Here is a 27631-nt window from a genome sequence, read left to right on the forward strand (position 1 = left end):
GGCTCTTAGGAGACCCCGCCCCCTTACCTAGCCCCACCCTTTAGTCCTAAAAGGCCTCTCAGGAGAAATATAGAGGCTCAGCCCTGTCTCATGCTCTTGGGAAGAGGCCCCGCCCCCAGCCCCGCCCTTTAGTACTAAAAGGCCTCTCACGAGAAATATAGAGGCTCAGCCCTGGCTCAGGCTCTTAGGAGACCCCGCCCCCTTACCTAGCCCCACCCTTTAGTCCTAAAAGGCCTCTCAGGAGAGGTATAGAGGCTCAGCCCTGTCTCAGGCTCTTGGGAAGAGGCCCCGCCCCCAGCCCCGCCCTTTAGTACTAAAAGGCCTCTCACGAGAAATATAGAGGCTCAGCCCTGGCTCAGGCTCTTAGGAGACCCCGCCCCCTTACCTAGCCCCACCCTTTAGTCCTAAAAGGCCTCTCAGGAGAAATATAGAGGCTCAGCCCTGTCTCATGCTCTTGGGAAGAGGCCCCGCCCCCAGCCCCGCCCTTTAGTACTAAAAGGCCTCTCACGAGAAATATAGAGGCTCAGCCCTGGCTCAGGCTCTTAGGAGACCCCGCCCCCTTACCTAGCCCCACCCTTTAGTCCTAAAAGGCCTCTCAGGAGAAATATAGAGGCTCAGCCCTGTCTCATGCTCTTGGGAAGAGGCCCCGCCCCCAGCCCCGCCCTTTAGTACTAAAAGGCCTCTCACGAGAAATATAGAGGCTCAGCCCTGTCTCAGGCTCTTAGGAGACCCCGGCCCCTTACCTAGCCCCACCCTTTAGTCCTAAAAGGCCTCTCAGGAGAGGTATAGAGGCTCAGCCCTGTCTCGCGCTCTTATGAGAACCCGCCCCCTTCCCTAGCTCCGCCCTCTGTCCCAACAAGCGCCTCAGGAGAGGTATAGATCCTCAGCCCTGTCTCAGGCACTTGGGAGGAAGCCACGCCCACTCCTCTAGCTCCGCCCCCTGTGTCCTAACAGGCGCCTCAGGTGCTCAGCCCTGTCTCCAGCACTTGAGAAGAGGCCCCGCCCCTCTTCTGGCCCCGCCCCCGTGTCCTAATAGGTTCCATCACTGCCCCCCTGAATCTCTCCAGCGCCCACCAGGGGGCGGTAGCGCCCACTTTGGGAATCACTGCGCTAGAGATTTCTATAGACACAAAAAAGCAGTCTGGAACATGCACATTAACGGTGTGGCCAAGGCGTTGGATTTATTTTGTGATGTCCGAATGCGGAAGACAGGGAGAAAAGAGACGGTGAGACTTCTGGTTCGGGGCAATGGGAAGATCCCTGGAGGAAGGCAGCAGGGAATAAAGCCCCGCAGATCCCTCTGGCCATTTCCCGGTTCAGAAACCAAAGGCTTGGAAAACGAGGCCTCGCTCGTTTCCTCGCTCCGGAAGACGAGAGAGAAGATCATCCCGAGACCAAGAAAGGAGAGGGGGGGGGGGAACGTGGAAGCAAATGAGACTGAGGGGAAGCAAGATGAGTGGAGCGCACTCCCGCGGTTGTGCGGAAATGAGACGCGGAAATGCACGCCACGGCTCCCGACGGTGGAAAGCACGGGGGAATCATCCCAAGAGGGTCGGAAGGGAGGAGAGGAAGGCTTCTACGCGTTGGCCGCGTTCTGCTTCGGCTCGGGCCCTTTCGGTCCTTGCTTCAGCTTGTAATCGGCCAAAGCGGCCTTAATGGCGTCCTCGGCCAGCACTGGAGGAAAGGAGAGAAGGAGCAGGAAAGGTGAGCAGCACCCGGACGGAAACCCATTGAAAAGTCAATACAGAACTAGGGTGCCACCAACCCACTCAGCCCAAGGGACAAGCAGAGTTAGGCCTCACTTAGGCCTCTTCCACACATGCCTCTACGTTCATACAACAAAACGAAAAGAAAAATAAAGTCCTAATTAGAGGGAGAGGAAGAATTGTTTTTTATCCAATTGCTGCCAGCTACAAGGCTAAGCTCTGCCCACTTGGTTTCCTAGCAACCCACTCAGCCCAGGGGACAGGCACAGTTAGGCCTCAGGCCTCTTCCACACTGCCTATAAAATACAAATTCTCAGATTTTAACTGGATTATATGGCAGTGTAGACTCAAGGCCTTTCCACACAGCTATATCACCCATTTATAATCTTACATTATCTGGTTTGAACTGCATTATCTTGACTCCACACTGCCATATAATCCACTTCAGTGTGCATTTTCTACAGCTGTGTAGAAGGGGCCTCATACTTCGCCACAGCAACGCGTGGCCGGGCACAGCTCTGCCCACTTGGTCTCCTAGCAACCCACTCAGCCCAGGGAACAGGCACAGTTCTGCCCACTTGGTTTCCTAGCAACCCACTCAGCCCAGGGGACAGGCACAGTTAGGCCTCAGGCCTCTTCCACACTGCCTATAAAATACAGATTATCTAGTTTGCACTGGATTATATGGCAGTGTAGACTCAAGGCCCTTCCACACAGCTATATAACCCACTTATAATCTTATATTATCTGCTTTGAACTGGATTATCTTGACTCCACACTGCCATATAATCCACTTCAGTGTGCATTTTATACAGCTGTGTAGAAGGAGTCTCATACTTCGCCACAGCAACGCATGGCCGGGCACAGCTAATCTATATATATAAAAGGATTAAAACAATTCGGCCTAGGACAAAACAACAAAACTACACATCCCAGAAACACTAAACCTGGCAACACAACCCCTCATCCATGCCTCTACGTTCATACAACAAAAAGAAAAGAAAAATAAAGTCCTAATTAGAGGGAGAGGAAGAATTGTTTTTATCCAATTGCTGCCAGTTAGAAGGCTAAGCTCTGCCCACTTGGTCTCCTAGCAACCTACTCAGCCCAGGGGACAGGCACAGTTAGGCCTCAGGCCTCTTCCACACTGCCTATAAAATACAGATTATCTGATTTTAATTGGATAATATGGCAGTGTAGACTCAAGGCCCTTCCACACAGCTATATTACCCATTTATAATCTTATACTATCTGCTTTGAACTGCATTATCTTGACTCCACACTGCCATATAATCCACTTCAGTGTGCATTTTATACAGCTGTGTAGAAGGGGCCTCATATAATCCAGTTCTAAGCAGATAATATAAGATTATAAATATACAGTAGAGTCTCACTTATCCAACATAAACAGGCCGGCAGAACGTTGGATAAGTGAATATGCTGGATAATAAGAAGGGATTCAGGAAAAGCATATTAAACGTCAAATTATGTTATGATTTTACACATTAAGCACCAAAACATCATGTTATACAACAAATTTGACAGAAAAAGTAGTTCAAAACGCAGTAATGCTATTTAGTAATTACTGTATTTACGAATTTAGCACCAAAATATCACAATGTATTGAAAACATTGACTACAAAAATGCCTTGGATAATCCAGAACGTTGGATAACGAGTGTTGGATAAGTGAGACTGTACTGTAATTGCGGTATTTACGAATTTAGCACCAAAATATCACGATGTATTGAAAAGATTGACTACAAAAATGCGTTGGATAATCCAGAATGTTGGATAAACGAGTGTTGGATAAGTGAGACTCTACTGTATTTACAAATTTAGCACCAAAACATCACGATGTATTGAAAAGATTGACTACAAAAATGCATTGGATAATCCAGAACGTTGGATAAGCGAGTGTTGGATAAGTGAGACTCTACTGTAATACTGATGATGATGATGATGATGATGATAGTAATGGTACTAATACTGACAATGGTAATAATACTGATGATAATAATAATAAAAAATACTGACTAATAAGTGAGACTCTACTGTATTTACAAATTTAGCACCAAAACATTACAATGTATTGAAAAGATTGACTACAAAAATGTGTTGGATAATCCAGAATGTTGGATAAGCGAGTGTTGGATAGGTGAGACTCTACTGTAATTGCGGTATTTACGAATTTAGCACCGAAACATCACAATGTATTGAAAAGATTGACTACAAAAATGCTTTGGATAATCCAGAATGTTGGATAAGCGAGTGTTGGATAAGTGAGACTCTACTGTAATGATGATGATGATGATGATGATAGTAATGGTACTAATACTGACAATGGTAATAATACTGATGATGATAATAATAACAAAAAATACTGACTAATAAGTGAGACTCTACTGTATTTACGAATTTAGCACCAAAACATCACAATGTATTGAAAAGATTGACTACAAAAATGCGTTGGATAATCCAGAATGTTGGATAAGCGAGTGTTGGATAAGTGAGACTCTACTGTAATACTGATGATGATGATGATAATAGTAATGGTACTAATACTGACAATGGTAATAATACTGATGATGATAATAATAATAAAAATACTGACTAATAAGTGAGACTCTACTGTATTTACGAATTTAGCATCAAAACATCACAATGTATTGAAAAGATTGACTACAAAAACATTCACTACTAAAAGGCAGACTGCGTTGGACAATCCAGAACGTTGGATAAGCAAATGTTGGATAAGTGAGACTCTACTGTACTTCCAAAGGTTTGTAAGTTTCATCAGAGTTCGGAAACTTTTACCTCCAAAATTTGGAGAACTTTCAAAATGAAGTGCCAGCGCCCCCTACTGTCGAACACAGTTTAGAACCAATTTTTAACACATCGCACATGCCTAATAAGAAATAATCAATTAATAAATATCTATATATATAAAGGGGTAATGAAATTTCGGCCTAGGACAAAACAACAAAACTATATATCCCAGAAACACTAAACTTGGCAGCACAACCCCTCATCCATGCCTCTACGTTCATACCACAAAAAGCTCCAGCTACTCCAGAAAACGGCCAGGCTTTGAGACTGCAAGGCTATTCACTGCTATTCCCATAAGCCACAGCAATGCGTGGCCGGGCAAAGCTAGTTAATAAATAATTCGGGAGTCTCTTCCAATTCTATAGATGTTAAGATCCTTTTCCATTCTCCGTGCCAATATCCCAAAACTTACTAGAGCAGTGCAACTTGACCGGCGGAAGGCAGAGCTCCTTGGCAATGTCTGTGTTCCTGATCTTCAAGGCTTCGTCAACCTGAAACAAAGGGAAGATTTAGTACCTAGCCAAAATTGAGACATGCATTAGATTGGATGGCATATTCTACTCAATAAATACAAGCCGTTTTGACTCACCGTCTTGCCCTTCACCCACTCGGTTGCCAAAGAACTGGAAGCAATGGCCGACCCACAGCCAAACGTCTTAAAGCGGGCGTCGATGATTTTGCCGTTTTCGTCCACCTCGACCTGAGAGAAACAGGACACCATTTGTGAGTAAATAGCACACGATGGAGAGGAGCCACGACAAGGAAAGGGCAAATGCTAGACTTGGGGAGAAAAGAAAAATAAAGTCCTAATTAGAGGGAGAGGAATAATTGTTTTTATCCCATTGCTGCCAGTTAGAAAGCTAAGCTCTGCCCACTTGGTCTCCTAGCAACCCACTCAGCCCAGGGGACAGGCAGACTTAGGCCTCTTCCCCACTTCCTATAAAATACAGATTATCTGATTTTAACTGGATTATATAGACCAGGGGTCCCCAAACTAAGGCCCGGGGGCCGGATGCGGCCCATCGAAGCTATTTATCCGGCCCCCACGGCACAAGGGCAGAAAGAGGTTGGACTAAATGAACCAAGGGGTCTCTTCTTCTCTTACAACCCTTATTATTACTATTATTGTTATTATTATTAAGATTGAGGCTGGGTGGCCATCTGTCAGGGGTGCTTTGCTTGTGCTTTTGGTGCACAAAGACAGAAGGGGATTGGACTAAATGGCCCAAGGGGTTTCTTCCAACCCTCACTATTATTATTGTTAATAATAATAATAATAACAATTATTATTATTGCTCGGTGGCCAACTATAGTCCGGCCCTCCAATGGTCCGAAGTATTGTGAACTGGCCCCCTGTTTAAAAAGTTTGGGGACCCCTGATATAGACTCAAGGCCCTTCCACACAGCTATATAACCCATTTATAATGGACTTAATGTAAGGTAAACTCTTTACCCTTTACCTTAACTACCACCAATTCTTCAATACTTTTATTTCCCATATCACCATACTTGGCCACAGCAACACGTGGCCAGGCACAGCTAGTCATTATATATAAGAAGTTTACTCAATTTGTGTATGTGGAACAATCAAAGAACTAAAGAACATTTATTGTTTATGAGAAAAGGAGTAAATTCATCAGCTGATTTTTCGATCTTGGCCTTAAATTGCCTTTGTTCTGATGTCTTGCTCCTGGGCTGCAAGGATCAGGCCTTCTGTCTCCTTCTTCAGGGTCCCATTCGTGAGCCAGAGCCAGGTCTTCTCCTCATCAGCTTTTCCTTCCATTTTGTCAAGGAACTTTCCATGCAATGTTTTGTTGTGCCAGCTGCCAGCTCTAGTTTGTAGTGCGGTTTTCTTGTACTGATTTTTTTTGTCTGCTGTGCTTTGAGGAGTTTCTGATTTTTGACTTCAATCAAAGCAGGTTCTTCACTTTGCTTTACATATCCTGCCAGGGCATGTTCTTCTTCTTCGACTGCTTGTTTGACTTGTAAGAGCCCTCTGCCCCCTGATCTTCTAGGCAGATACAGCCGGTCAACATCACTGCAGTGAATGATGAATGGTCATGAGTTTTCTAGTTTTTCTGTCCAAATTGTCCAGTTCCGCCTGTGTCCAGTTTATGATGCCAGTAGTATATCTTATGACAGGTATGGCCCAGGTGTTTATGGCCTTGATGGTGTTGCCTCCATTGAGTTTGCTTTTGAGAATTTTTCTGACCCTTTGTGTGTATTCTTTGCTGACCACAGTTTTCACATGTTCATGCTTGATGTTGTCCAGCTGTAATATGCCCAGATATTTATAGGCCTCTGGCTGTTGACCCTTTATTGTTTGGCCATTAGGCATATTTATGCCCTCACTTTCAATGATTTTTCCCTTCTTCAATGCCACTGTTGAATATTTGTCCAAGCCAAACTCCATGCTGATATCAGTGCTAAAAATTCGGACAGTGTTAGTCAGAGACTGGATTTCAGTTTCCGTTTTCTCACACAGCTTCAGGTCATCCATGTACATCAGATGCGAAATTTTGTGAGATTTCTTAGATGTTCGATAGCCGAGGTTTGTTTTTTGTAAGATTGTTGACAGAGGGATCATGGCAAATTCCTCCCTGGAAGTCTCCCTGGAAAATTCCTCTTCTGATGTTGACAAGTCCATAGCTTTCATTTCCAACCAACAGTTCAGTTTTCCAGTGCTCCATCATGTTTTCAACGAAGGTGCCAACATTTTTACAAATCCCGATGGCATCCAGGCACTTGATGATCCAGCTGTGTGGGAGTGAGTCAAAGGCTTTTTTGTATTATTATTATTATTATTATTATTATTTCTCACTACCCACCTAACAGTGGCCATGGGGCACTTGGTCAAAGGCCTTCCTGAGATCAAGATATGCTCCATTCACAGCATTCCCTGCATCTACTAACCTTGTAACTCTATCAAAAAAAGAGATACTATTCATCTGGCATGACTCGTTTTTAAGAAATCCATGCTGACTTTTTGATGTTTCTTTTTTTGCTGCTGATTATTGACCATAATAATAATAATATATTTATATTTTTTTTGTATCTCGTCACAGTCCCACCACATTTCGCCGCCTTTGTACCAACATAGTTTTGATGATGATTTTGTTATCTTGTGTACAACAGAAGAGACTAGACGACCATTCTAAACCTGACGTTGACTTGAGGTTTCAACCCACCTGTAGCTTCATGACGTCGCCGCAAGCCGGGGCGCCCACCAGGCCAGTGCCCACGTTCTTGGCGCTCTTGTCCAGCGAGCCCACGTTCCGGGGGTTTTCGTAATGGTCCACGACCTGGCAATGGGGGGGGGGGGTGTCAAGGGGCAGAGGTTAGGCATCAAAATCAATGGTTGAACCACAAGAAGGCCCACCACACCTCTCAAGTCATTCCGAGGATTATTACCATTATTACTGTCATCATCAGCATTGGTACCATTATCATTATTACAATTACCATCATCAATATTATTATTATTATCATCATCATCATCATCATCATCAGTATTAGTACCATTATCATCAGTATTACCATTATTATTAAAAATTGTCAGTATTAGTATCATTTTCATTATTACCATCATTATCAGTATTATTAGCATCATCATTATTTCTATTATTATTACTGTCAGTATTTTTATTATTATCATCATTGATATCATCATGGTATTTTTACCATTGTCAGTATTAGTACCATTACTATTATTATCATCATTATCATCATCAGTATTATTACAATTATCATCATCTGTATTATTACCATTATTATTAAAATTTGTCAGTATTCGTATCATTTTCATTATCACTATTATTAGCATCCTCAGTATTTTTATTATTATAATTGTCAGTATTTTATTATTATTATTATCATCAGTATTACTATTATTATCAGTATTATTACCATTGTCAGTATTAGTACCATTATTATTATCATCGTCATCACCATCAGTATTATTACAATTATCATCATCAGTATTATTACCATTACTATTATCATCATTGTCAGCATTAGTACCATTATCATCATCAGTATTATCACCATTATCATCATCAGCCTTTTTATTATTATTATCGTCAGCATTCGTACCATTATTATCATCAGTATTATTACCATTATCATCGTCAGCATAAGTACATTATTATTATTATTATCGTCAGTATTAGTACCATTACTATTATGACTGTTAAAATAATTATTATTATAATCATCATCAGGATTACTACCATTATTATGATCATCGTCAGCATTAGTACCATTATCATTATTATCATCATCAGTATTATTATTATTATTATCAGCAGCATTATTACCATTATCAATGTCAGCATAAGTACATTATTATTATTATGATCATCGTCAGTATTAGTACCATTACCATTACTATTAATATTGTTAAAACCATTATTATTATAATCATCATCAGGATGACTACCATTATTATGATCATCGTCAGCATTAGTACCATTATTATTATTATTATTATAAGCACCATCAGTATTATTAATATTGTCAGTATTATTATCATTGTCACTATTAGAATTATTATCAGTATTATTATTATTATTATCAGTATTATTACCATTACTGTTATCATCATCAATATTAGTACCATTGCTATTATTATCATCATCAGGATTTCTATTATTATTATTATTATCATTGTCACTATTACTACCATTAAGGTAAGGTAAAGGTTTCCCCTTGACATAAAGTCTGGAGGTTGGTGTTCATCTCCATTTCTAAACCAAAGAGCCGGCGTTGTCCGTAGACACCTCCAAGGTCATGTAGCCGACATGACTGCACGGAGCGGTACCTATTGATCTACTCACATTTGCTAGGTTGGCAGAAGCTGGGGCTAACAGTGGGAGCTCAACCCACTCCCTGGATTAGAACAGCCCCACCTTTCAGTCAGCAAGTTCAGCAGCTCAGCGGTTTAACCATTAATTAACTTCATTAGTACCGTTATCATTATCATTACTATTATTATCATGCCTTTTCTGCTCTCCTCAGAGTGGCGCATGCGCACAAACATCCTACAAGATGTACTCGACACCTTTCCTGACTCCTAACAGGTTTCCCCGGCCTCTGAAAGGTTTGGGACTCCAACTCCCAGCATCCTCGGCCACTAGCTAAGGCAGCCGAGGCTTCTGGGAGTTGAAGTCCCAAAACCATGAAGGGGCTCCCAATAGCCAGCGAGGCCGAGCCTCCTTTCGGGCCTAGAAGCGAAGGAAGCCTCGGGCTCACCTTCTCGTGGTAGCCCGCGGCCAGGGAGGTGGAGGCCGGGCCCGGGCGAGGCCGTAGAAGGGCTGCCGCCGCGGTGCGCACGCTGTTGGCCCGAAGCGCCGCCATCTTGAATGTTTTGAAAAGACGACAGCGGAGGGGAAAGGGGTCGTGACCGCCAGGGCCCATAAGCCACGCCCCCTTGTGTCGTCAGCCCTCTTCGCCCCGCCCACCAGGCTCAAACAAGGCCAGGAGTTAACCCTTTCCCTTCCGGAGGTTCTTTTCTCAAACTTCCAATATTATTCCAATACTATATTAATACTGTAAATCTGAATCCCAGCAAGCACAGGATCGATTTTAATCTTTGTATGTTGATTAACATCCATCCTGTGATTGCTGGGACTTGGCCTTCTTACTATTGGAATAATAACAACAATAATAATGATAATAGATTATTAATAATAATACTCCAAGAATAATACTATAATTATTATAATCACTCCGGTTGCTCCTGACACAAAAAAACAAACAAACTATAATTATTATTGGAATAATATTATTAATAATATAACATTAAAGTACAATTAAAATGTTTACTTTAATGTGATAATAATAACAAAAGATTACTAATAATATTATTCCAATAATAATATTAATAATATTATTAATAATATAACATTAAAGTACAATTAAAATGTTTACTTTAATGTGATAATAATAACAATAGATTACTAATAATATTATTCCAATAATACTATTATTAATATTATTATTAATAACATCTCATTAAAGTACAATTTAAAATCTTTATAGTGTGATAATAATAGATTATTAATAATATTATTCCAATAATAATACTATTATTATTGGATTATTATTATTAATACTAATATCACATTAAAATACAATTTAAAATCTTTAATGTGATAATATAAATAATAATAATTGATTATTATTATGAATAATATTCCAATAATGCTGCTATTATTATTGGCACATTATTATTAATAATATCACATTAAAGTACAATTTAAAATCTTTAATGTGATAATAATAATAATAGACTATTAATAATATTATTCCAATAATAATACTATTATCATTACTATTGTTATTATTGGAATAATATTAATAATATCACATGAAAATATAATTTAAAATCTTTACTTTAATGTGACAATAGTAATAGATTATTATTAATATTATTCCAATAATAATAACACTATATTATTATTGGAATATAAATAATATCACATTAAAGTACAATTTAAAATTGGAATATTATTAATAATATCACATTAAAATACAATTTAAAATCTTTACTTTAATGTGATAATAATAATAATAGATTATTAATAATATTATTCCAATAATAATAATAACACTATTATTATTGGAATATTAATAATATCACATTAAAGTACAATTTAAAATCTTTACTTTAGTGTGATAATAATAATAGATTATTAATAATATTATTCCAATAATAATAACACTATTATTATTGGAATATTTATTAATAATACCACATAAAAATACAATTTAAAATCTTTACTTTAATGTGATAATAATAATAGATTATTAATACAGTAATATTATTCCAATAATAATAACACCATTATTATTGGAATATTAATAATATCACATTAAAGTACGATTTAAAATTGGAATATTATTATGAATAATATCACATTAAAATACAATTTAAAATTATTATGAATAATATCACATTAAAGTACAATTTAAAATCTTTACTTTAATGTGATAATAATAATAACAGATGATTATTATTATTCCAATAATAATAGTGTTATTATTATTGGAATAATTATTATTCCAATAATGATTATTATTATTCCAATAATAATAACACTATTATTATTGGAATATTAATAATATCACATTAAAGTACTATTTAAAATTGGAATATTATTAATAATATCACATTAAAATACAATTTAAAATCTTTACTTTAATGTGATAATAATAATAATAATAAAAATAATAGATTATTAATAATATTCTTCCAATAATAATAACACTATTTTTATTGGAATATTAATAATATCACATTAAAATACAATTTAAAATCTTTACTTTAATGTGATAATAATAATAATAATAAAAATAATAGATTATTAATAATATTCTTCCAATAATAATAACACTATTTTTATTGGAATATTAATAATATCACATTAAAATACAATTTAAAATCTTTACTTTAATGTGATAATAATAATAATAATAAAAATAATAGATTATTAATAATATTCTTCCAATAATAATAACACTATTTTTATTGGAATATTAATAATATCACATTAAAATACAATTTAAAATCTTTACTTTAATGTGATAATAATAATAATAATAATAGATTATTAATAATATTCTTCCAATAACAATAACACTATTTTTATTGGAATATTAATAATATCACATTAAAGTACCATTTAAAATCTTTACTTTTATGTGATGATGATGATGATGATAATAATAGGTTATTAATAATATTATTCCAATAATAGCATTATTATTATTATTGGAATATTATTATTAATAATATCACATTAAAATCAGATGTAAAATCCACAATATGCAAAGATGAACAAAGGTTGCTGAGAGCTGGAAGAATTCTTATTATTATTATTTGAATAATAATATTGGGATCTTTTTTATTATTACTCTTTCAAGGCTCATCAGGCATAGGTTGCCATTGCAGGACAAGGACCCGGCCACACTCTTAATGGCCGCCCCAGCCTGCTTGACCTTCTTTAAGGACCCCGCAGGCGACCAAAACAGTGGCGGCGTTTCCGGTCAGGCAGTGGCTTAGACAGCCCCGGATTCTTGGCGCGCGAGAGCGACGACGGACCAAGATGGCGGACGGCGGCGGAGCTGAGGCGGCGGAATGGGCCGCGGGAGGCTCGGAAGGAGACGAGGAGCTCGAGTCCGAAGACTCGTCCGGGGGCGACGGGGAAGAAGAGGAGGAGAAGGAGAACGAGGCCGAAATCCAGCGCTTGGAGGAGCAGGTGAGAACCCTGAGGGAGGCGAGGGGCGGGGCTTCGCGCGGGAGGCCACGCCCCCTCAGGAAGCATGGCCTTGGGTTACAGTGAGTTTCAGAAGCATTCTCTCCTGACGTTTCGCCCCATCTATGGCAAACATCCTCAGAGGTTGTGAGATCTGTTGTTAACTAGGCAAGTGGGGTTTATATATATAAAGTAGAGTCTCACTTATCCAACGTTCTGGATTATCCAACGCATTTTTGTAGCCAGTGTTTTCAATATATCGTGATATTTTGGTGCTAAATTCGTAAATACAGTAATTACTACATAGCATTACTGCGCATTGAACTACTTTTTCTGCCAAATTTGTTGTCTAACATGATGTTTTGGTGCTTCATTTGTAAAATCATAACCTAATTTGATGTTTAATAGGCTTTACCTTAATGCCTCCTTATTATCCAACATATTCGCTTATCCAACATTCTGCCGGCCCGTTTATGTTGGATAAGTGAGACTCTACTGTATATCTATATATATAAAAGAGTGATGGCATCACGGCGACCCACAAAACAACAAAACTACAGGCCCCCCAACCTCGAAATTTGACAACACAACCCATCACCCACGCCTCTAGGTTGATACAACAAAAAGAAAAGAAAAATAAAGTCCTAATTAGAGAGAGAGGAATAATTGCTTTTATCCAATTGCCGCCAGTTAGAAGGCTAAGCTCCTCCCACTTGGTCTCCGAGCAACCCAATAAAAAATAATAAAAAACACTAAAAATTAATACAATAAAATACTATAATAACAGAAAATAACTAAAAATAATGCAAGAAAATAAAAAAATATAATAAATTAAAATATAACTTACAATAAAATTAATAAAAAATTGCAAATAACGTCAAATAAAAATTACACAACAATTTTTAACCAATACCACCACCACTTTGCCACAGCAATGCGTGGCCGGGCACAGCTAGTATATATATATCCCTGTGGAGAAAACAGACAAGCAGGAAGCAGCCAGGCTTTGAAGCTGCAAGGCTATTCCATGCTAATCAAGCTGGCCAGTGGCAATATTGACACTTGCCTCAAGCAGACAAGTTATTTCTCCCACTCTGGACACCCTGGTAGAAATGCTGTAATAATAATAATAATAATATCACATTAAAGAACAATTTAAAATCTTTAGTTTAATGTGATGATAATAATAATAGATTATAATATTCCAATAATAATACTATTATCATTATGGAATATTATTATTAATAATACTAATATCACATTAAAGTACAATTTAAAATCTTGACAATTTTGTTATTTTTATTATCACAATTTAAAATGTGATGATAATAATAGTTTATTAATAATATTATTCCAATAATAACACTATTATTATTATTACTGGAATATTAATAATATCACATTAAATTACAATTTAAAATTGTTACTTTAATGTGATAATAATAATAGATTATTCATAATATTCCAATAACAATACTGTTATCATTATGGAATATTATTATTAATAATACTAATATCACATTAAAGTACAATTTAAAATCTTTACAATTTTGTTATTTTTATTATTATCACAATTTAAAATGTGATTATAATAATAATAGTTTATTAATAATATTATTCCAATAATAACACTGTTATTATTGGAATATTAATAATAATATGACATTAAAGTACAATTTAAAATCTTTACTTTAATATGATAATAATAATAATAGATTATTCATAATATTCCAATAATAATACTATTATCATTATGGAATATTATTATTAATAATACTAATATCACATTAAAGTACAATTTAAAATCTTTACAATTTTGTTATTTTTATTATTATCACAATTAAAATGTGATAATAATAATAATCATCATCATCATTTAATTATTAATCGCCCTCTGTCCAAGATGCTCTAGGCGATTTATAATAATAGTTTATTAGTAATATTATTCCAATAATAACACTATTATTATTATTGGAATATTAATAATAATATCACATTAAAGTACAATTTAAAATCTTTACTTTAATGTGATAATAATAATAGATTATTCATAATATTCCAATAGCAATACTATTATCATTATGGAATATTATTATTAATAATACTAATATCACATTAAAGTACAATTTAAAATCTTTACAATTTTGTTATTTTTATTATTATCACAATTTAAAATGTGGTGATAATAATAATAGTTTATTAATAATATTATTCCAATAATAACACTATTATTATTGGAATATTAATAATAATATCACATTAAAGTACAATTTAAAATTGTTACTTTAATGTGATGATAATAATAATAGATTATTATTATTATTGCACAGATATACAGTATATTTACACCACCAAATTAATTTACACTATTTATTTATTATTACATCATTTCTACCCCGCCCTTCTCACCCATCAGGGGACTCAGGGCGGCTTACAATGTAAAACACATACATCAAAACAGTTTACATCATGTTTAAAAATCCATTTAAATTAAAATTACATTAAAGACCCTGCATTAAAAACCTAATACAGTAGAGTCTACTGTGTATATATATCCCTGTGGAGAAAACAGACAAGCAGGAAGCAGCCAGGCTTTGAAGCTGCAAGGCTATTCCATGCTAATCAAGCTGGCCAGTGGCAACATTCACACTTGCCTCAAGCAGACAAGAGTTATTTCTCCCACTCTGGACACTCTGGTAGAAATGCTGTAATAATAATAATTATTATTATTATTTCACAGGTATATATTTAGATATGTGGTATATTTTTATACATATGTGAGGCATTGAATTCTGCCATTTATTATGTTGTAAACCGCTTTGAGTCCCCCCAGGGGTGAGAAAAGCGGCATAGAAATGTAGTTAATAATAATAATAATAATAATAATAATAATAATAATAATAATCACACCACCAAATTAATTTACACTATCAAGACTTGCCATTAGTTGAGGGCCCCTCCCCCAGCAACAACATAGTACTATATAATATCATAATATTGTGCTATGCTAATAATATAATATATTGTATATACAGTAGAGTCTCACTTATCCAATATAAATGGGCCGGCAGAACATTGGATAAGCGAAAATGTTGGATATAAAGGAGGGATTAAGGAAAAGCTTATTAAACATCAAATTAGGTTATGATTTTACAAATGAAGCACCAAAACATCATGTTATACAACACATTTGACAGAAAAAGTAGTTCAATACTCAGTAATGCTATGTAGTATTTACTGTATTTACCAATTTAGCACCAAAATATCATGATATATTGAAAACATTGACTACAAAAATGCGTTGGATAATCCAGAACGTTGGGCAAGCGAATGTTGGATAAGTGAGACTCTACTGTAATAATATATGAAAATGATATGTATAGTATAAATATAAATAATATAACACATACATTCATATCATATTATTGTAATAGCGATATGATATATGTAAATAATATAAATAATATACATAAATAATAAACTATATATTATATATAAATATAATATAATAATATACATACATATATATATAAATAATATGTATAAGGTAAAGGTAAAAGTTTCCCCTGACATTAAGTCTAGTTGTGTCCAACTCTTGGCACTCATCTCCACTTCTAAGCCCAAGAGCCAGTGTTGTCCATAGACACCTCCTAGGTCATGTGGCCACTGGCATGACTGTATGGATCGCTGTTACCTTCCCGCCAAAGCAGTACCTATTGATCTACTAACATTTGCATGTTTTCAAACTGCTAGGTTGTCAGAAGCTGGGGCTAACAGTGGGAGCTCACTCCGCTCCCTGGATTCGAAGTGCCAACCTTTTGTCAGCAAGCTCAGCGGTTTAACCTGCTGCACTATAAATGATATATATATTATAAATATCAGCAGTATGATAATATATATAAATAATATAAATAATACTATATAAATGTTACCGAAACAACTGTATCTGTTAAATGAATTTAATTTTTTAAAATATTTTATATTTTAGTTGGTTTTACTGTTATATGAATGGTTTTTAAAATGTTGTGAGCCACTTTGGGTCCCCTTTGGGGAGAAAAGTGGGATACAAATAAAGATTATGTATATATATATATAGGGTAGCTGCGTGTTTTCCTCACAACCTCTGAGGATGCCTGCCATAGATGTGGGCGAAACGTCAGGAGAGAATGCTTCTGAACATGGCCATACAGCCCGGAAAACACACAACAACCCTGTGATTCCGGCCATGAAAACCTTCGACATTATATATATATTATGAATAATATAAACAGGGTATAAATAAATATATTAGTAATTATTATATATAAATACATAGAATAAGAAGAATTAATAATGCTAATTATGCTTTAGCAACTCCAAATTGCTACAGGCTTTGTAATGTGAGGCGCGCATTAGATTTGATGGCGCTTTAGACTTGGATCAATGCAAAAAACGAGTCCAACCCTCTTTTGCTCTCCTCATTTTCCAGCTTTCGATCAATGCCTTTGACTACAATTGCCACTTGGATCTGATCAAGCTGTTGCACCAGGAAGGGGAGCTGGTGCGTCTCCGCAGGGCCCGCCAAAAGATGAACGAACTTTTCCCTCTCACCGAAGGTAGGCTTTGGAACGAAATCTGTGTCTCCATCGACACTGCCGTATGATCCAGTTTCCCAGTCGAAAACATTGCAACAAGCCAGCCCCACATCAATCACACAAAATTATTATTATTATTATTATTATTATTATTATTATTATTATTATTATTATTATTATTATTATTTTATTATTATGACACAGCAAACAAGATAGATATGCTGGATTTCGTATCACAAAACCACAAGTCGAACACTTCCCAAGTGTCTAGGACTCTGTGATGTATTTTCGGATGATGTGTGCAGATCCCAGTAGGGTGGCCTTTTGCAGTTGGCAGATCGTAATTTTGTCAATGTCTATTGTTTCCAAATGCTGGCTGAGATCTTTTGGCATGGCACCCAGTGTGCCGATCACCACCGGGACCACCTGCACTGGTTTCTGCCAGAGTCTTTGAAGTTCAATCTTGAGGTCCTGATAGCGGCTGAGTTTTTCCTGTTGTTTTTCATCTATGCGACTGTCACCTGGGATGGCGACATCAATGATCCAAACCTTGTTCTTTTCCACAACTGTGATGTCTGGTGTGTTGTGTTCCAGAACTTTGTCAGTCTGGATTCGGAAGTCCCACAGTCTCTTTGCGTGCTCATTTTCCAATACTTTTGCAGGTTTGCGATCCCACCAGATCATTGCTGCTGGGAGGTGGGACTTGAGGCATAAGTTCCAATGAATCATTTGGGCCACATAGTTGTGCCTCTGTTTGTAGTCTGTCTGTGCGATTTTCTTACAGCAGCTGAGGATATGATCAATGGTTTCGTCGGTTTCCTTGCACAGTCTGCATTTTGGGTCATCAGCTGATTTTTCAATCTTGGCCTTAATTGCATTTGTTCTGATGGCTTGCTCCTGGGCTGCAAGGATCAGGCCTTCTGTCTCCTTCTTCATGGTCCCATTCGTGAGCCAGAGTTATTATTATTATTATTATTTTATTATGACACAGCAAACAAGATAGATATGCTGGACTTTGTATCACAAAATCACAAGTCAAACACTTCCCAAGTGTCTAGGACTGTGTGATGTATTTTCAGATGATGCAGAGGGTGACCTTTTGCGATCTATTATTATTATTATTATTATTATTATTATTATTTTATTATGACACAGCAAACAAGATAGATATGCTGTATTTTGTATCACAAAATCACAAGTCAAACACTTCCCAAGTGTCTAGGACTGTGTGATGTATTTTCAGATGATGCAGAGGGTGACCTTTTGCAATCTATTATTATTATTATTATTATTATTATTATTATTATTGTATGACACAGCAAACAAGACAGATATGCTGGATTTCGCATCACAAAATCACAAGTCGAACACTTCCCAAGTGTCCAGGACTGTGTGATGTATTTTTGGACGATGCGGAGGGTGACCTTTTGCAATCTATTATTATTATTATTATTATTATTATTATTATTATTTTAGTATGACACAGCAAACAAGATAGATATGCTGGATTTCGTATCACAAAATCACAAGTCGAACACTTCCCAAGTGTCTAGGATTGTGTGATGTATTATTATTATTATTATTATTATTATTATTTTATGACACAGCAAACGAGATCTATATGCTGGATTTCGTATCACAAAATCACAAGTCAAACACTTCTCAAGTGTCTAGGATTGTGTGATGTATTATTATTTTTATTATTATTATTATTATTATTATTATTATTATTATTATTATTATTATTATAATATTATGACACAGCAAACAAGATAGATATACTGGATTTCGTATCACAAAATCACAAGTCGAACACTTCCCAAGTGTCTAGGACTGTGTGATGTATTTTCTGATGATGTGTGCAGATCCCAGTCGGGTGGCCTTTTGCAGTTGGCAGATCATAATTTTGTCAATGTCTGTTGTTTCCAAATGCCGGCTGAGATCTTTTGGCACGGCACCCAGTGTGCCCATCACCACCGGGACCACCTGCACTGGTTTCTGCCAGAGTCTTTGAAGTTCAATCTTGAGGTCCTGAGAGCAGCTGAGTTTTTCAATGCGACTGTCACCTGGGATGGCAACATTATAATAATAATAATTATTATTATTAAATTATTATTATTATTATTATTTATTGTTATTATTACAATAAAACCTGTTGGAATCTACCAATGTGTGTCTTGGTGCTTTTTCTGGTGGAAGACTGACCCACGGCACAACTGGGAGAAGAGAACCCGACAATTTGTACAGAATACCAGAACCTTCTCTTTGGCCCATTTATATAGGGGCTCTCACATACCAGAGGGTAATTGAGGTTGTATGGCTGGCATCTGTTCTTTGTCAGCCGACCGGAGATGTCAAAGATTGGAGATCATGACAACAATAATAAAATAACTGTAGAGGAGAGTCTACCAGTACAAGCCGCATACCAGTACTGCCATCTGTTGAGGAATTACGAAGGTGGAGGCATTACTTTTCATTCAGCCCTCATAGTTTCTGGTCATGCTGTCATTCTCAGTAATCAAACTCTTGTGTTTTCCAGAGCTCTGGCTCGACTGGCTGAAGGACGAGATCCGCGTGGCTTCCGAAAACTCCGAGCGGGAGAAGATCTATGAGCTCTTTGAGAGAGCAGTGAAGGACTACATCTGTAAGCCGTTTTCAACCCTTCTTTGAAGGTCTATCAAGATGGTGTTTTGGTCAATCTAGACTCCATAAAAGCTGTCGCTGCTTCATTTTAGGTCCCGAAGTCTGGCTGGAGTTTGCCCAGTACTCCATTGGCGGCATCGGCCAGGAGGGAGGCATCGAGAAGGTCCGCTCCGTCTTTGAGAGGGCACTCACGGCCGTCGGCCTCCACGTGACCAAAGGGAGTGCTATCTGGGAGGCCTTCCGGGAGTTTGAGAATGCCATCTTGAGCACCTTGCAGGTAGAATAATAATGTAATAATAATAATACACTATTATAATTGTATGTGTATATTACATGTAATATTACTAATAATATTGCAGTATAGTCGTATAGTACACTATCTATATATATAAAAGAGTGATGGCATCACGGCGACCCACAAAACAACAAAATTACAGGCCCCCCAACCTCGAAATTTGACAACACAACCCATCATCCACGCCTCTAGGTTGATACAACAAAACTAAAAGAAAAATAAAGTCCTAATTTGAGAGAGAGGAATAATTGCTTTTATCCAATTGCTGCCAGTTAGGAGGCTAAGCTCCTCCAACTTGGTCTCCTAGCAACCCAATAAAAAATAATAAAAAACCCTAAAATTAATACAATAAAATACTATAATAACAGAAAATAACTAAAAATTATACAAGAAAATAATAAAATATAATAAATAAAAATATAACTTACAATACAATTAATAAAAAAAATGCAAATAACGTCAAATAAAAATTACACAACTTTAAAAAATTACACAACTATTTTTAACCAATACCACCACCACTTTGCACGTTGCTGTGGCTGATGGGAATCATTTGTTGACCAGGTGGAATAGCAGTGAATAGCCTTGCAACGTTAAAATCTGGGTGTTTTTTGTTTACGTGAATCCTTGTTTGGTGAGCTGGAATAGAATGGAATAGGTTTGCTGCTTGGAAGGCTGGGTAGTTGCGTTGTAGGAAAATGGTTTTTTAGCCAATTTGAATTGCACTGAATAGCCTCGGTGTTTCAAAGACTGACTGCTTTCTACATAGGGGCATCCTTTCTTGGGCAGGCTGAATGAGACAGAGTAGCCTCATGGCTTGAAACCCTGAGGGTGTACTATCAAGGGGAAATGTTCCTTGGTTAGGTTGAATAGCAGTGAATAGCCTTGCTGTTTGCAAGCCTGTTTGCTTCCTGCCTAGGGGAATCCTTTGTTGGGAGGTGTTAGCTGGCCCTGGTTGTTTCGTGTCTGGTATTCCCATTTTCAGAGTGTTTTCTTTATGTAATGTCCTGATTTTAGAGATTCTATTGTTTTGTATTATTACACCACAGTAATTTTAGGTATTATATTTGTTGCCTGAGAGTACAGGCAGGCGGCTCCTTTTTCCAATCCCTGGAAGAGAGACAGAGGCCCAGCCAGATGGACGGGTGGGTTTTTAAGGCCCCGTGGAGGTTCTTGACGGGATTTTTTGTTGTATCAACCTAGAGGTGTGGATGATGGGTTGTACTGTCAAATTTTGAGGTTGGATGGCCTTTAGTTTTGTTGTTTTGCTCGGTGCCGCGATTCCATCACTCTTTTATATATATAGATAACAAAATTGCTTTCAGGATTTCATAAACAAAGGTACAATATCCATGCCATACTCTCACAAAGTATACTATATCAAAAGTAAATAACAGACAAAAAGAGACAACCAAGTCCATATTATTCCTGGAGTTGCGTAGAATCTTGGGCCAATGTCAAATGTAGTAAAAATATTCAGTGTCCAAGATAACAGTTTCTATATTCAAAGGAATTCTTTGTTTGCTTCGCAACGCCATTACACAACGAATTGCTTTAATATAGAGTTGTAGAAACCTGAATTGTATTACATTTCTTGGGATTGGTACAAGAGTGTATACAAATACATTATTTTTCTGTATTATTATAGATATTTGTGCATTATCATCTATAAAATACAGGTTATCAGATTTGCACTGGATTATATGGCAGTGTAGACTCAAGGCCCTTCCACACAGCTATATAACCCATTTATAATCTTATATTCTTTGAATTCGATTATTTTGACTCCACACTGCCATATAATCCACTTCAGTGTGCATTTTATACAACTGTGAAGAAGGGGCCTCATATAATCCAGTTCTAAGCAGATAATATAAGATTATCAATATACAGTAGAGTCTCACTTATCCAACATAAACAGGACAGCAGAACTTTGGATAATAAGAAGGGATTTAGGAAAAGACGATTAAACCTCAAATTAGGTAATGATTATTCAAATTAAGCACCAAAACATGATGTTATACAACAAATTTGACAGAAGAAGTAGTTCCATGCACAGTAATGCTATGTAGTAATTACTGTATTACAACATATCACAATGAATTTAAAACACTGACTACAAAACTACTAAAAGGCAGATTGCATTGGATAATCCAGAACATTGGATAAGCAAATGTTGGATAAGTGAGATTCTACTGTAATATATACCACCATTCTTCACCACAGCAACGCGTGGCCGGGCACAGCTAGTATAATATATTGTATGTATATATAACTTGTAAGCCACTCTGAGTCCCCTTTCAGGGTGGGAAGGGCGGGATAGAAATGTCGTTAATAAATAAATACAATATACAACATTATTAATATTACATACAATATACCAGCAGTATTACATTACAATGTTGTTATTTCTGTAGCCTCCTGCCGGTGGGGTGTTGTCCTCTGAGAAGCAGCCGGCCCTCACCGCACAGCTTGAGAAGATCCACACACTCTTCCGGCGCCAGTTGGGAATCCCTTTAATGGGTAAGAATGGGTGGCCATTTGTGGCTGTTGGTCGAAGGGTGTGCTCCCACTGATCTGACCATCTAAAACTGCCTTTCCTCTCCACGCCCAGATATGGAAACCACCTTTACCGAGTACGAGGAGTGGTCTGAGGAACCCGTCCCAGAAGCAGTGGTCAAAAACTACCAGAAGGCCTTGCAGCAGATGGAGAAGTACAAGCCCTACGAAGAGGCCCTGGTGAGTTATCATATGGAGATACCTTGATTCTCCACCAATTTGTGGTCCAAAAGTAGGTTGTTTTCTTTTCAAATGCCATATTTCATCGCAGAATAGTCGCACTGTATCCTTTACTGACAAAGGAAGATGCGACTATTACGTGATGAAAAAAATCGGCCTAATTCTTTGGTTTCTGTTTTTTTTTATAGTAATAATAATAATATGCCGAATAGTCACACTGTACTGACAAAGGAAGATGCGACTATTACGTGATGAAAAAATCAACCTAATTCTCTGGTTTCTGGTTTTTTAGTAATAATAATAATATGCCATATTTCATTGCAGAATAGTCGCACTGTATCCCTTACTGACAAAGGAAGATGCAACTATTACGTGATGAAAAAAATCAGCCTAATTCTCTGGTTTCTGGGTTTTTTTTATAGTAATAATAATAATATGCCGAATAGTCACACTGTACTGACAAAGGAAGATGCGACTATTACGTGATGAAAAAATTGACCTAATTCTCTGGTTTCTGGTTTTTTATAGTAATAATAATATGCCATATTTCATCGCAGAACAGTCACACTGTATCCTTGTGTATACCTACAAAGGGTGTGACTAATATGTGATAAAAAATCAGCCTAATTCTCTAGTTTCTGGTTTTTTAATAGTAATAATAATAATATGCCATATTTCATCGCAAAATAGTCACACTATCCTTTTGTATAATGACAAAGGGGGTGCGAATAATATGTGATAAAAAATCAGCCTAATTCTCTGGTTTCTGTTTTTTTAGTAATAATAAAAATATGTCGTATTTCATCGCAGAATAGTCACACTGTATCCTTTTGTATACGTACAAAGTGTGCGACTATTACGTGATGAAAAAATCAGACTAATTCTCTGATTTCTGTTTTTTTTAGTAATAATAATAATATGCCATATTTCATCGCAGAATAGTCACACTGTATCCTTTTTTATACCTACAAAGGATGCGACTATTACGTGATGAAAAAATCAGACTAATTCTCTGGTTTCTGTTTTTTTAGTAATAATAATAATATGCCGTATTTCATCGCAGAATAGTCACACTGTATCCTTTTGTATACCTACAAAGGGTGCGACTATTACGTGATGAAAAAATCAGACTAATTCTCTGATTTCTGGGTTTTTTAAGTAATAATAATAATAATAAACAAGTGCCTTGCCTCCGAGAAAGGAGGAGGGAAGATTCCTCCTTCCTCCCAACCCAAATGGCTCTGCGACTATTATGCAAGGAACACAACAATACTCATTTTCCATCCCAAAAATGGGAGTGAGACTATTATTTGGTGGTGACTGTTACGTAACGAAATATGGGTAGCTTTCACCACAATTCACCCTAGAGAAGTCCTAATTGGTCGCTCGGGGGTGTCTTCCGTAACTGGTCTGTAGTCCAAGCTCGTGTTCTGCATAGTGTGGAAAAGATGTTCTCTTTGTCTCACCACGTTTTTCTTCCTGCTTTGCTTCTAGCTCACAGCGGAGGCACCCAAGCTGGCCGAATACCAGGCTTATATCGACTTTGAAACCAAGGTTGGGGATCCGGCTCGCATCCAGCTCATATACGAACGGGCCCTGGCCGAGAATTGTCTTGTGCCGGACCTGTGGGCTCGCTACACTCAGTATCTGGTAAGGTCTGGGTAGCTTTGACATCATGTTTCCCCTCTGCTGTGGATTCAGAAATACCATATTGAGTGATTTGGATTGGGGGGGGGGGGGGGGGCTAAAGGCAGCAGAGCCTACCTTTCTGACTGGCAGTTAGGGGGAGAACGGCTCTTCCTCATCCTCTGTAATTTGGACTATTTTTCTCGGGTTTTTTATTGAAAGACATACCTTGGATGACTGTGTCTTTTGTGGCCAAATTTGGTGTGATTTGGTTCAGTGGTTTTGTTGTTTACTCCATAGTAAAAATTACATTTTTATATATTTAGATTTAGTGACTTGGAAGGTGAAGCGTGTTGGATGGAAATGGTTTAGCATTTAATCCATGTGTAAAATACTGTTCTGATGGACATGTGACAGTGGGGGGCTAAAGGCAGCGGAGCCTACCTTTCTAACTGGCAGTAAGGGGGAAAAAGGCTCTTCCTCATCCTCTGTAATTTGGACTGTTTTTCTAGGTTTTTTTGATTGAAAGATATTTTGGAGGGCTGTCTTTTGTGGCAAAATTTGGTGTGATTTGGTTCAGTGGTTTTGTTGTTTACTCCATTGTAAAACAAACATTACATTTATATATACAGTAGAGTCTCACTTATCCAAGCCTCGTTTATCCAAGCCTCTGGATTATCCAAGCCATTTTCAATGTTTTCAATATATCGTGATACTTTGATGCTAAATTCGTAAATACAGTAATTACCAAATTACAACTTAACATTACTGCCTATTGAACTACTTTTTCTGTCAAATTTGTTGTCTAACATGATGTTTTGGTGCTTAATTTGTAAAATCATAACCTAATTTGATGTTTAATAGGCTTTTCCTTAATCCCTCCTTATTATCCAAGATATTCGCTTATCCAAGTTTCTACCGGCCCGTATAGCTTGGATAAGTGAGACTCTACTGTATATAGATTGAGTGACTTGGAGGGTGAAACGTGTTGGATGGAAATGGCTTAGCATTTAATCCATGTGTAAAATACTGTTCTGATGGACATGTGGCAGTGGGGGGCTAAAGGCAGCGGAGCCTACCTTTCTAACTGGCAGTTAGGGGGAGAACGGCTCTTCCTCATCCTCTGTAATTTGGACTATTTTTCTCGGGTTTTTTTTTAATTGAAAGACATATTTTGGGTGACTCTGTCTTTTGTGTTTCAGTGGTTTTGTTGTTTACTCCATAGTAAAATGCCGCATTACATTTTTATATATATATTAGCTGTGCCCGGCCACGCGTTGCTGTGGTGTTGTCTGGTAGTGTTGGTGAGAACTTGTTGAGGTAGTGAGGTATTGAATGTCTGTTGTATGGTTGTCTTTATGTTTAGTATGCATTTGGTTGTTTGTGTACTGTGAAAGTGGTGAGGATAGAGGGGGTCTATGTCCCTGTGTAGTATTGTATAGTATTTATACGTTGTCCATGTGTTGTGAATGCTTGGATTGTGTCCTGCTGCATAGTAGAAAGGGTTGGGCTGGATGGCCCTTAGGGGTCTCTCCAAACTCTTGTGCCTGTCCCCTGGGCTGAGTAGGTTGCTAGGAGAACAAGTGGGCGGAGCTTAGCCTTCTAACTGGCAGCAATTGGATAAAAACAATTATTCCTCTCCCTCTAATTAGGACTTTATTTTTCTTTTCTTTTTGTTGTATGAACGTAGAGGCATGGGTGAGGGGCTGTCCTGCCAAGTTTAGTGTTTCTGGGATGTGTAGTTTTGTTGTTCTGTCCTAGGCCGAAATCTAATTGGGACTTTATTTTTCTTTTCTTTTTGTTGTATCAACTTAGAGCCGTGGATGATGGGTTGTGTTGTCAAATTTCAAGGTTGGGGGGCCTGTAGTTTTGTTGTTTTGTCCGCTGCCCTGATGCCATCACTCTTTTATATATATAGATAGATATATTGATTAATATTAATAATATTAATTGATAATAGTTTTCGAGACTCTGTTATCTTTGCCTGCTACTGTGGGGTTTGTCTGTCCGGTGTGGAGTGTTTAAGGGAGCTTGTGATTGGAAAACTATTAAGTCACGTTCCAAAACGTTGCCTTGTGTGCTTCGTCTCCTAGGACCGGCAGCTCAAAGTGAAAGACCTGGTGCTCTCAGCACACGAGCGAGCCGTACGGAACTGCCCGTGGACCGTCAAGCTGTGGAACCAGTACCTGCTGGCCCTGGAGAGGCACCACGTGGAGCATGCGCGGGTCTCGGGTAAGATGCCCTCGAAGGGCCAAGGAAATTTCAGATGCCACCCCTGCATGGCCTTGTATTAGTCTCCGTGCAAAGCTCCTGAGTCCTGCCTGTCCTTTGTCTTTCTTAGAAACCTTTGAGAAAGCACTCAACGCCGGCTTCATCCAGGCCACGGACTACGTGGAAATTTGGCAGGCCTACCTGGATTACCTGCGGCGGCGGGTGGATTTCACGAAAGGTGATGCCGATTATTAGTAATATTACCTTTAATATATAGCATACAATTAATATTATTATATTGTACTAGCTTTGCCCGGCCACGCGTTGCTGTGGCTTATGGGAATCCTTTGTTGGCCAGGTGGAATAGCAGCGAATAGCCTTGCAGTCTCAAAGCCTGGAGTAGCTGGAGCTTTTTGTTGTATGAACGTAGAGGCAGATAATCTGTATTTTATAGGCAGTGTGGAAGAGGCCTAACTCTGCCTGTCCCCTGGGCTGAGTGGGTTGCTAGGAGACCAAGTGGGCGGAGCTTAGCCTTCTAACTGGCAGCAATTGGAATAAAAACAATTACATTAGAGTCTCACTTATCCAACATAAATGGGCCGACAGAATGTTGGATAAGCGAACATCTTGGATATAAGGAGGGATTAAGGAAAAGCCTATTAAACATCAAATTAGGTTATGATTTTATAGATTAAGCACCAAAACATCATGTTATACAACAAATTTGACAGAAAAAGTAATTCAATACGCAGTA

The 27631-nt window shown here is 37.5% G+C and overlaps 2 protein-coding genes across 2 annotated transcripts in view; one reads left to right on the top strand and one right to left on the bottom strand.

Annotated features, from left to right (window-relative positions):
- Nucleotides 1-1155: 1155 nt before the first annotated feature.
- Nucleotides 1156-9964, bottom strand: iscu (iron-sulfur cluster assembly enzyme). Its single transcript, XM_062958451.1, has 5 exons — nucleotides 9785-9964; nucleotides 7723-7836; nucleotides 5124-5234; nucleotides 4947-5025; nucleotides 1156-1674 (listed from the first exon to the last, which is right to left on the bottom strand). The coding sequence occupies exons 1-5, from the start codon at nucleotides 9947-9949 to the stop codon at nucleotides 1577-1579; spliced, it is 567 nt and encodes a 188-aa protein (XP_062814521.1). The 5' UTR covers nucleotides 9950-9964; the 3' UTR covers nucleotides 1156-1576.
- A 2633-nt stretch (nucleotides 9965-12597) lies between these two features.
- sart3 (spliceosome associated factor 3, U4/U6 recycling protein) overlaps nucleotides 12598-27631 on the top strand; it is a 32875-nt gene continuing 17841 nt past the window's right edge. Inside the window, exons 1-9 of the mRNA XM_008123460.3 lie at nucleotides 12598-12792; nucleotides 17258-17384; nucleotides 19903-20007; nucleotides 20099-20283; nucleotides 22719-22824; nucleotides 22916-23040; nucleotides 24535-24690; nucleotides 26760-26898; nucleotides 27008-27115. Of these exons, the coding sequence (XP_008121667.2) occupies nucleotides 12640-12792; nucleotides 17258-17384; nucleotides 19903-20007; nucleotides 20099-20283; nucleotides 22719-22824; nucleotides 22916-23040; nucleotides 24535-24690; nucleotides 26760-26898; nucleotides 27008-27115 (1204 nt within the window). The 5' untranslated portion in view covers nucleotides 12598-12639. The remainder of the gene's footprint in view (nucleotides 12793-17257; nucleotides 17385-19902; nucleotides 20008-20098; nucleotides 20284-22718; nucleotides 22825-22915; nucleotides 23041-24534; nucleotides 24691-26759; nucleotides 26899-27007; nucleotides 27116-27631) is intronic.

The sequence above is a fragment of the Anolis carolinensis genome, chromosome X, assembly GCF_035594765.1.
Source record: "Anolis carolinensis isolate JA03-04 chromosome X, rAnoCar3.1.pri, whole genome shotgun sequence".
Lineage (NCBI taxonomy): Eukaryota > Metazoa > Chordata > Lepidosauria > Squamata > Dactyloidae > Anolis > Anolis carolinensis.

Coding starts and splice junctions, on each gene's coding strand:
- iscu (XM_062958451.1), bottom strand. CDS start 9,949: ATGGGCCCTGGCGGTCACGACCCCTTTCCCCTCCGCTGTCGTCTTTTC. Junction 7,837..9,784: donor CCGCGGGCTACCACGAGAAG/GTGAGCCCGAGG, acceptor CCCCATTGCCAG/GTCGTGGACCATTACGAAAA. Junction 5,026..5,123: donor AGTGGGTGAAGGGCAAGACG/GTGAGTCAAAAC, acceptor CCTTTGTTTCAG/GTTGACGAAGCCTTGAAGAT.